Here is a 12,080-nt window from a genome sequence, read left to right as displayed (position 1 = left end):
ATGATGTGCTCAGCTTGCATAATACACACCTACTGTAAGTTGTACAGACAGGGAAACCCAATTCACAGGTGGACATGCTGCTGGAAATCACAGATGAAACATTATATTGACCAGATACTCCAGTGGCCGCTCTAACGATGAAAATAAATGTCTTCAAAAATGGAAGGCAGTCGGGAGGAGGCAAGATCAAGTGGGACCTTTCTAGCCAATGAGAAGGCAGATACACGGTTGAACAACAGGCAGGCACAATGGTTTCAACTAGTTTCAGCAGACACAAAGTCAAAATTGGCTATGTATCGTAACAATGTATGAAAATCCAAAATGTGCTTTTTGGTCTTCATTTCAGGTTAGGGTTAGGCATACGTTTAGCAGTGTAATAAAGGTTATGGTTAAGTTTAAGTCGCATTTTAAGAAAGATAAATTGTCTCCCTGTCTGAGTCTGTAATACCAACATGTTTCATGCAGGCCACCATAGTCCCTGTGTCTAATAACACTAAGGGAACCTGCCTAGACCCACTTAAATTTGCATACCGCCCCAACAGATCCACAGATGGTGCAATCTCTATTGCACTCCACACTGCCCTTTCACACCTGGACAAAAGGAACACCTACAGTATGTGAGAATGCTATTCATTGACTACAGCTCAGCGTTCAACGATAATGCCCTCAACGCTCATCACTAAGCTAAGGACCCTGGGATCCTGGACTTCATGACGGGCCGCCCCCAGGTGGTAAGGTTAGGTAACAACACATCCGCCACGCTGATCCTCAACACGGGGGCCCTTCAGGGGTGTGTGTTCACTCCCCTCCTGTACTCCCTGTTCACTCATGACTGCACGGCCAGGCACGACTCCAACACCGTCATTAAGTTTTACGATCACACAACAGTGGTAGGCCTGATCACTGACAACAATGAGACACCCTTGAAGGAAGAAATCAGAGACATGATCGTGTGGTGCCAGGACAACAACCTCTCCCTCACCACCATCAAGAAAAAGGAGATGATTGTGGACTACTAGAAAAGGAGGACCGAGCATGCCCCCATTCTCATCGACGGGGCTGTAGTGGAACAGGTTGGGAGCTTTAAGTTCCTTGGCGTCCACATCACCAACAAACTGACATGGTCCAAGCACACCAAGATTTGGCATGGGTCCTCAGATCCTCAAAAGGTTCTACAGCTGCACAATCGAGAGCATCCTGTCTGGTTGCATCAATGCCCTGTATGTCAACTGCTCGGCCTGCGACCCCAAGGCAGTACAGAGGGTAGTGCGTGCGGCCCAGTACATCACTGGGGCCAAGCTTCCTGCCATCCAGGACCTCTACACCAGGCAAGGCCCTTAAAGAAGGCCCTACTCTCTGTTATTATCTATGCATAGTCATTTAATAATTCTACAAATATGTACATATTACCTCAATTACCTCGACTAACCGGTGCCCCCGCACATTGACTCTGTACCGGTACCTCCTGTATTTAGCCTCGCTATTGTTATTTTACTGCTGCTCTTTCATTATTTGTTACATTTATTTATTTATTTATTTTAGTATTTTTCTTAACTTTTTCTTAAAACTATATTGTTGATTAAGGGCTTGTAAGTAAGCATTTCACTGCATTTTCACCTGTTGTATTCGGCACATGTTGACAAATACCATTTGATTTGATTTGATTTGAAAGGTGGGGTTTATGACTTTATGGGTGTGGGTAACTAGTGAAAACTAGGCACAACTCCGATATGAATAGTTTTTTCTCAAAATTGCCGGGATGTCACGTGTCCTACTTATATGAGGACACTCGTAACAACCTAATCATTACTAAACTTCTATTAGATCAAATAAGCCTCACTAAGAAAATAAGCCGTAACATTTTTTGTTGACCAAATTCAACACTCTCATTGACCTCCATACAAAAACTCCTCGCTTGGTGAGCGAAAATAATGGAAAACGGCACCTGCTGGACAAGATAGATTTTGGGCCCAGTTATCCCTCTCATTTCGCCTCTTCCTCTCTGTTGACATGTGCCAGAGAGGAAGAGGCGAAGCGAGAGGATTAACTCCACCCAAAATCTGTCATTGCGAGAAAACAGCGATAAGCAGACCAAGTGGGCATTTTTTGTTTGGATGTCTATGAGAGACAGTGTCGATGTTACAAATGCACTGATATAATATTTTATGTCGGAGTTGTGTCTATTGTTCACACGCGTATCTGCCCTCTCATTCACGCCTGTCTTACCTCCTCTTGCATGCCTTCCGCCTTTGCGGTCAGTCGACTATCTTGTCAATAAAAGGTAGGCCATCATACATCATGCCAATTTAAATAATTCTATGTGCCTTTCAGACATATCACTAATGTATGCATTTCGGTGTTCATGTTTACCAAGAGGCTCTGGCCAGGCCAAGTGTTTGTGAGCAAGAAAAGATAAATCACATTTCAACTCTTCCTATGGACACTACTATTCCCCACATGTCATGGCATTAGTGACTTTTTGGATTGACAGACAACTGAAGAACAGTGCTCTATTAGTACAGAATACAATATTGTTTTTGATAATGGTTTGTCAAATAATGCATTTCATCCCCACAGAGACTATTTTATTTATTGTATTTTTCAGGTTGTGCGTGAGTGGGTGGCATCATGTGAATATTCTCTTGCCCTACTTTAGATTTTTATGAAAATAGCTTGGAGCAGTAGCTTATGCAGACCGACAGACAGGCAGGCAGACAGACAGACAGGCAGGCAGGCAGGCAGGCAGGCAGGCAGACAGGCAGGCAGGCAGACAGACAGACAGACAGGCAGACAGACAGACAGACAGACAGACAGACAGACAGGCAGGCAGGCAGACAGGCAGACAGACAGACAGACAGACAGACAGACAGACAGACAGACAGACAGACAGACAGACAGACAGACAGACAGACAGACAGACAGACAGACAGACAGACAGACAGACAACAATGTTATGACTATTTCTCAATATGCTGAAGTTCTTGCTATCAGTCATTCTTATCATTGAGAAACAATCATCCAAGATACAGATGTTGGATCATATTTTGAACAGTTTCTCACAACAGGAAAAGCAACAGGACATGTGAAATATTGTGTGGGTTATAACCAATGGACATTTTGTAGGGGTTGAAATTACAAAGCCTTTTTAAACCTTGAATACACTACAAGTTTTCTGCAACAACAGAGTGATCAAATTAAGATCCTACATCTGTATCACACTATCATTCCTTTGTATTGGTATGTATCAGAAGTCACGGATCAAATCCAAGTTTATTGGTCGAGTACCCAGTTTAGCATATGTTATAGCGGGTGCAGTGAAATGCTTCTAACAGTGCAGGAAACTTTTCAAACAAGTACACAAATAATAATAAAAAACAAGAAACAAGAAATCCAGAATGTCAGAACGAATCCAGTTAACAACCCAAATAACAGTGTATCAGTGCTGGGGGGTGTAGAGAGTACTGTCAGGGAATTTAATTCTGTAACAGAGAACAGATTTTGTGTTTGACTCCTATGATTGATGCGCTTGTACTGTGAGTAAAGGAGAGGCTTGCTGAGCCATGTGATAGATATACCAATATATGTTGACTACACCATTGGTGGGCTCTAATGGTGTGCTCATCTTTTTGCAGGATGACAAAAATGGTACACTCTTAGAAAAAAAGTGCTATCTAGAACATTATTTGGTTGCAGCTAGAACCCTTTTGGGTTCTATGTTGAATCAAAAAGGGAACCAAAAAAAAAAAGGGAACCTGGAACCAAAAAGATTCTCCTATATGGGGATAGCCAAAGAACCCTTTTGGAACCCTTTTTTCTAAGAGTGTACAGCTGGTGTCCATTTCATGATTCACTATTCTGTATATTGGGGTGTATTTCTAAGACACTTGTGAGTCCATTGTGTGGCAAAACATATATTAACTGCAATCAAACGTAGTTATTGATTGTTTTGTCTATTGTTGTTTCCATACACATTGCAGCTGATGTCATACCTCTTGGAGCTGATGTAATACCCCTTGCAGCTGATGTAATGCACCTTGCAGCTGATGTAATACACCTTGGAGCTGATGTAATACACCTTGCAGCTGATGTAATACACCTTGCAGCTGATGTAATACACCTTGCAGCTGATGTAATACACCTTGCAGCTGATGTAATACCCCTTGCAGCTGATGTAATACACCTTGCAGCTGATGTAATACACCTTGCAGCTGATGTAATACACCTTGCAGCTGATGTAATACACCTTGCAGCTGATGTAATACACCTTGCAGCTGATGTAATGCACCTTGCAGCTGATGTAATACACCTTGCAGCTGATGTAATACACCTTGCAGCTGATGTAATACACCTTGCAGCTGATGTAATACACCTTGCAGCTGATGTAATACACCTTGCAGCTGATGTAATACACCTTGCAGCTGATGTAATATACCTTGCAGCTGATGTAATACCCCTCGCAGCTGATGTAATACACCTTGCAGCTGATGTTATACACCTCGCAGCTGATGTAATGCACCTTGCAGCTGATGTAATTGCAGCTGATGTAATACCCCTTGCAGCTGATGTAATACCCCTTGCAGCTGATGTAATACACCTTGCAGCTGATGTAATACACCTTGCAGCTGATGTAATACCCCTTGCAGCTGATGTAATATACCTTGCAGCTGATGTAATGCACCTTGCAGCGGATGTAATACCCCTTGCAGCTGATGTAATACACCTTGCAGCTGATGTTATACACCTTGCAGCTGATGTAATACACCTTGCAGCTGATGTAATATACCTTGCAGCTGATGTAATGCACCTTGCAGCTGATGTAATACCCCTTGCAGCTGATGTAATACACCTTGCAGCTGATGTAATACACCTTGCAGCTGATGTAATACACCTTGCAGCTGATGTAATACCCCTTGCAGCTGATGTAATACACCTTGCAGCTGATGTAATACACCTTGCAGCTGATGTAATACACCTTGCAGCTGATGTAATGCACCTTGCAGCTGATGTAATACAGTTTGAGCGTTTCGAAACACAGAAGGAAATTACTTAGATTTCATTGTACTTTTATGAATGACTTTTGCCTGGCTGATGATTATGTTTAATGATGTAAAGTTGTTGATTTCCCTGTTAGATTAAGTTCTGAATCCAAAGCAGCTGTCTCTGTCAACTAAGCTTTTTCTCCGGTTCATCTCAAAATCTGAATTTTGAAATAAAATTAATAAAAATACTCGAACAAAACACTTGGTTGAAAATCTATAATCAGCTGCTGTGTCTGTGACTGAGGTGTGAACACATTGTGGACTACTGAGATGCCTCTATTCACATACCAGGCTGCAGAAAGATTAAGAGAACAGTTCTATAGTACCATGTGAATAAGAAAACAGAATAACCCAGTACTGAGAATTCCTGCAACATGAATCTTCGCAATATGAAATCGCAATATACTTATTTCTATGACTGTTATTGTTCAGTCTAGAGCTTCCTAAAGCCAGAAAACTAAACCTCTTCTAAGAGAGCCAAGGATATTCTTTGCAAGGCGAAGCTGCCCTTATGGAACACTCTTGAAGTGATACCTGGCAATATGAATAGGGTCGAGGGAACTGCACTGCTTTCCTTACCTTGAACTGAAACAAAAGGCTTGACATTGTAGCTACTTCTTTGTGGCCCCCACAGAGGTATTACACTCGAGACAAATTGACTTTAAAGAATGCTTTGAGGAATTTAAAGAGTCGAACGGCAAAGCCTAAGCGGAACTGATTTCTCAGACACTTGATAATCAGAGTATTTTTTTCATTATGAGACTTGTCTTTCTGACGGCATTAGTCTCAGTGAACTTTCTCTCTTTAATTCCCTGATGAAGGTCCTTCTTGAATAGATGTGTGGGTGGCAAGAGAATTCCTGGTGAATTCAAGAGGTTATTGGTCAATGGTTTTGAAATATTTAATGGCAAGTCTCTTATAAATCTACATATTTGATTCTTCATCAACACATCAATCAGAGTGATTTCATTAAAACACAATTTTATACAGCATGATAATAACATGGCAAACACTGGAAATGAAAAAGTGCATACCTTGAAAAGGCCTCACCATTCACTTAAAATACACCACTGAAGACTTGTAAGATAGACATTCAGAGTTCAGCTATCATAATCTAATAATCAGTGTTCACCAGTGCAATTATGCATGCAGCTCTCATTTCTAGGAACCCCCATCATAGAATATAAAGGTAATTTCAGAGCTGCCTGACTTTATTCCACACAATGCATTGTTCTTTTACATGGAGTCCATTGAGATACATTGCAATCAAGCTCCAGATCAAGCCACTTTAAAAGGGAGGGAGTTCTAAGAAAGTTTGAAGTAATTGGACACAGTTGTGTGCATGACTAACTGATCACTTAGTTACTCCACGTTTATTTTATTATTCAGCTCAAGAATCTGAGCCTAACGAGACAAGAGCGAGGATGTATGATCTTTGGACTTCTGTACCTTTTTTCCTTTAAAGACGCATGGCCACAGTGATCAGTAGAGAGGATGTATAAAACCCGGAACTAACTATGTGTAAGCCTGTAAACTTAAGTATAGGTTTTAACAAATTAATTAATTATCAAACAAGGACGTTAGATAATCTGTGAAGAATATATTGCTATACTTCTGAAAATACTTTAGAAATTCTAATTAAAGGGATCGATAGAAGTCTTAAAGGTGAATGAATCTTCTGTCAGTGAAGAGAAAGGCCAGCTCAGTCATTTCAAATGGAGCCAAGTCCCATGTTCTCTCTGAGCTAATGCACACTGTACTGACCACCTTAGAGTAGCAGCTTCACAGTTTACATTAACATCATTTAGCAGAAGCTCTCATCCAGAGCAAACATTTTCATACTTTCTTTTCATACTGGTCCCCCGCAGGAATCAAACCCACAACCCTGGCGTTGCAAGCACCATGCTCTACCAACTGAGCTACACGGGACTAGCTCTGTTGTGGACTCTAATAAAATAATCTGACTGGCACGAGAGCTCAGTGACACTATAGCCTTTCAGCACCAATCTGGCATCTGTTTGCAAACTGCAAAAATACATCCACTCCAAAAGTCCTAAATGGATTACTTAGAAGCCCAAGTTCATTTTGAAATGATGAACTGGCAAATCAGGCCATAGCGCTGTTTGTAATTAATAACTCAATCTATCCAACTGTAGGTACAATGGTATTGGCCAACAATGGTATATACATCCGTTGACCATGCTATACAGCATCCAGCCTCTAAGAACTCCATTGACACAAGTTTATGTTCGTTAACCATTTGTGAATGTTAGCAATGTACCAGTAGTTATTGTACTTGGTTCTTTGTACTTGATGAGGAGGTTGTATTACCCAAGAGCGAAAGCTGACAACATGCATCTAAGTGCTTCAACCCCGTAACTGTCTCTACTTGCAGAAAGGTTCTGTTAAGCCGTGATCCAACAGTCTGTTGATTCTAAGAAAACAATGCTTTCAATCTGCCACTGCTCCATTTGAAATGGAGTGATGGTGGACCACTAACCCCTAACACAATCTCTGTGACCAGACCCTGGCATTATTCTTACTGTTATCATTACTTCGCTACTATTTTTTCGCTACTCCCCTTCTCCGTTAAGACTGATTGGCAAACTAAAGAGAATGTCCTGAATATGTCCTCCTAGTCCTCAGTTCCGGTGTGCTTATTCAAAGATGATCCATATAACAACAATTACCATCTAATTAATTGTGTGCTTCCAAAGTATGGTGATGTGGCCATGGCAGCGTCAATAAGAATTCTCTTTTCAGATCTGTTGTCAGTGCAGCTGCTAATCAGGAGTTTTCATCTGTGAACAAGTGCTGCATTTACTCAAGGGTCTCGCCTTTGAGGTGACGGAGAAACCACTTATTTCATGCATTTTGACACTTAGACAACTTTTCAAGTGATTCGCGAAGAGGAACTGAAAGTTAACCAAAACAATCATTCAATGTCAAGCAAGGATAAGGAGCCTATTCTAATTGAATGAAGGGTGCATAGATGGAGCTGAAGCTGGAGTTGAAGCTGTTTAGGGTGGTATCCCTTCATTTGAACAAATAGTGTTGTCAATATTTAAATAAGGACATACACGTATCGTTGACAGAATACACTGACATTTTATGTAGAGAATACCTAGATAAGTTAACAAAGGCTTGAAACCAATGTTATTGTCAGAGGTTTTCACAAGGACATCTCAGATGTCCACACGATCATCCTCAGTGTAAACCGTTTAACACATTGTTGGTCTTCCGTACTCATTTGATATTTTAGTCATTTAGCAGACGCTCTGATATGGAGCGACAAGGGTTAAGTGCCTTGCTCAATCAAGAACACATCAACAGATTTTTCACCTTGTCAGCTCAGGGATTTAAACCAGCAACCTTTTGGTTACTGGCCCAATGCTGTTAACTGCTAGGCTACCTACCTGTCGTGCTCCACAAGCAAAGCTTGAAACATGTTTATGGCGCGGACGCCTGTGTCTGAATTAGTTTGATTGTTTGGATTAGAGACTGGGTAATGAAGACTGGGTGGCTCATGTTGCATATATTAAATAGTGTGGCATTTAAGGGATTGAGTCATATTACCTGTCAATCTATTTTACCCGGTAATAGCCTGTGTGTGGACAGCCATTGGTGAGCTAACAGAGGCTATGGCATTTTTAGTAGCTGTGGAAAACATAAAGTATGTCTCACAGGTGAGGGAATCAAACCATTAGTGGTAAACATTACAGCGGGGGGGGGGGACATAACAATATGGGAAAATGAATGCTTCATCAAAGACTTGCCAGGCATCTTCCATGTGGCACAGAGGTTTAGGGCACTACAAGGCATCACTACAAATACGGGTTCGATCCCGGGCTGTCTCGCAGCCGGCTGCGCCCAGGAGACCCATGAGGCGGCGCACAATTGGCCCAGCGTCATCAGGGTTAGGGGAGGGTTTGCTGGCTGGGATGTCCTTGTCCCATCGCGCTCTAGCGACTTGTTTGGTGAGCCAGGCACATGCACGGTTGCCAGTTGGATGGTGTGTCTGGATTCTGGGTTAAGCGAGCAGTGTGTCAAGAATCAGTGTGACTTGGCAGTGTTGTGTTTTGGAGAAAGCATGGCTCTCGACCTTCGCCTCTCCCGAGTCCGTACGGGAGTTGCAGTGATGGGACAAAACTGTAACTACCAATTGGGGAGAAAATTGGTTAAAAAAAGAATATACACTACCGTTCAAAGGTTTGGGGTTGCTTGTTGATGCTGAGACTGGTGTTTTGCGGGTACTATTTTGAGCCTGTAATCGAACTCACAAATGCTGATGCTCCAGATCCTTAACTAGTCTAAAGGAGGCCAGTTTTATTGCTTCCTTAATCAGCACAACAGTTTTCAGCTGTGCCAACATAATTGCAAAAGGGTTTACTAATGATCAATTAGCCTTTAATATGATAAACTTGGATTAGCTAACACAAGTGCCATTGGAACACAGGAGTGATGGTTGCTGATATTGGGCCTCCGTACGACTATGTAGACATTCCATAAAAATCAGCCGTTTCCAGCTACAATAGTCATTTACAACATTAACAATGTCTACACTGTATTTCGGATCAATTTGATGTTATTTTAATGGACAAAAACAAGTACATTTCTAAGTGACTCCAAACTTTTGAATGGTAGTGTATATATATATATATATAAAAAAGGCATGACAGAGCATATACTCTAGTGGAAACAAGAACTGCATACAACATTCTGGGAACATGCTACACTAGAAGATGAGGGATGCCATTGGTAGCTAGGAAATATCTATGGTAAGTGTTTAATTTCATTGACTAGTATGATTCATATCAGCCTTGAGAATGGTTGTCATTGAGAAAGGATTAAAAGCCTCCTTCTGTGAAATGATTATTGGATAGACGTGATGGATTAGGGCTGTACTACCATGTTTTTTACAGACTTTACAACTCTTAGCTTGATGGATTGAACGAAGATTATAGGCTAGGTGTTTGTACCTAAATCTTATTGTCACAAATCAACAATAATGTCTTATTATCGAGAATATATTATGTATTTGATTGGTACTCTGTTCAGTAACACTTTTTGGATTGTTAGAAGTTAGCTACATTAGCTAAATTAGCAACATTAGCTACTTTCACTCTACTTATTTTTGGCAGCCTAATTATCTTGGCATGTGCATTAACGGGTCGGTACAACAAGTACCGGACGGCCATTTGGAAGAAGAATCTGACCAGTCGGTACTGGCTCTAGGAAATAAAAAGTTGTGAGTGCCCCACACGCAGTTATACACATTTTGTGAAGCTTTATCTATAATTGAATGTGGACACTAGAGATGTAAGCGTCCAGGGAAAATCAGTTGGATTTATTTCTACACTGTTTCTGTGACACGATCTCATCAGAATGTGCTTGTGTTTGATCCCAGTGAAGGCTGGGTCTTTTGCTAAAGGGTCCTTGAACCGGTCTAGCAATGCTATGGTCCTTCTGTTCTTGTTCCCTGTTATTGTGTGCCTGATGTCATTGCCTTTTCTGCTGAGTGTAAAGCATTTTGTTTCATTTTCTGAAAACTGTCTTTCTATGAAAACAGTTCACATTTGCGACATGACCACAGTACAAATCTGAGACCACTAACAATAATGCAAAGTACTTAATTATTTGATAACAATTACTAAATGTAATGTAACATTTCTCTCTTTGCAGGTTATCTGGCTTCATGTTGCCGTCACCTATTGTGAGCACAGGGTCAATAATGGCCCTTTGGTTCACAACAGATTTTGCTGTGAGTGCACAAGGATTTAAAGCAATTTATGAAGGTAAGACCTATTATTATTGATTATTTCTCCAATTAAAAACCTGGCTGAATTGATGTAAGAGAGGGGTTAACAAAAAGGGTTAAAAAATATTTGTGTTAACAAAATGGTAATTGTCTAACTATTGACTTGTTTTTCTATTCTATATTGAGTTATTTCAATGGCTAAGTTGGCGGTGGATTGTGATTGCTGTGCCAGAGTAATTTGTTTGATTCCCCCATGGGCCACAGATCCTGAAAATAAAATATATAAATGACTATGTTATTATTGTATTATAGGGTAATTCATGAATCGGTGTCTCAAAATCAGCATATTAATATGCTTTCAGAGAGCGGGGTGCATTTCATATGATGAACACTGCTAATTAGTGTGCACTTAACGTACACCTCTTCAGGACATGTCAATTGGTTACTGTTTAAGCCTTGTGCAGAGAGTTCATCTGCTAAGTACATGTTTCAGTTTAAAGTTTACATGATTAAACCTGTGGTTGATAGCTGTGGCATTTCATGTGAGTTTCAGTTGATTGTAGCAAACTAGGGTCATTACAAAGCCCATATAGTCTGTTTCACACAGTATACAGCACAAACCACAACATCTCATATATTTTCCATGAAGTCTAATATCATTGGAGTCTCAACTCACCCCCCTTGTAAGAAAACATCTCTCAGGCTGGCATACACTGCAGCAAACTTCATGAGCCCTCATGAGACCCTGGGACCTAGGCTATGAATGATGCACGAGCATGGCACTTTGCTCGTAAACCTTTGTAAGGATAAGCTTTCTTTTTTTGTTTTCTTTTTTATTCCTCCTTCTGAACATGTTCATCTCTAGGGATTCAGAGTTTTGTTATTGCTACAGGGTTTTGAGTGGATACCAAAACTCAATTCCCTAAATGGAATATCAATCTCGTTTGGTAACGTCAATTGTTGCTGGTTGTGACAATGTCTGAAGTACTTTATGTTTTATTGTGTGTAGAGTGAGATAGTTCTTACTGTGTGTGAGTGATAATGAAATAATGAAGCATGATAGGCTAATCTAATGTTGGTTGTATCAGAACACTATTTCCTGATATCTTAACATACTGTTTTTGAATCAAATGTAAGTACTAGTCTAACCACTGCCTCAGAATTAGCTACAGCTGCTGTATGTTACAGCATGAATAAGATTAGCAAGATTGTGTTATCTTTACATCTGCTTAATTTCTCCACATAGAAGAAGAACTGTGTTGCATTCTAGGTTAACGTCAAAT

The 12,080-nt window shown here is 40.7% G+C and overlaps 1 protein-coding gene across 1 annotated transcript in view; it reads left to right on the top strand.

Moving 5' to 3' along the window:
* Positions 1–12,080, top strand: part of LOC118402753 (CUB and sushi domain-containing protein 1-like) — a 439,121-nt gene that overhangs the window by 171,804 nt on the left and 255,237 nt on the right. The window contains exon 3 of the mRNA XM_035800963.1: positions 10,722–10,834. Within this exon, the coding sequence (XP_035656856.1) occupies positions 10,722–10,834 (113 nt within the window). The remainder of the gene's footprint in view (positions 1–10,721; positions 10,835–12,080) is intronic.

The sequence above is a fragment of the Oncorhynchus keta genome, chromosome 24 (genome assembly GCF_023373465.1).
Source record: "Oncorhynchus keta strain PuntledgeMale-10-30-2019 chromosome 24, Oket_V2, whole genome shotgun sequence".
Lineage (NCBI taxonomy): Eukaryota > Metazoa > Chordata > Actinopteri > Salmoniformes > Salmonidae > Oncorhynchus > Oncorhynchus keta.
The sequence above is the reverse complement of the archived record's forward strand: the minus strand, read 5'-3'. Positions and strand labels throughout refer to the sequence as shown.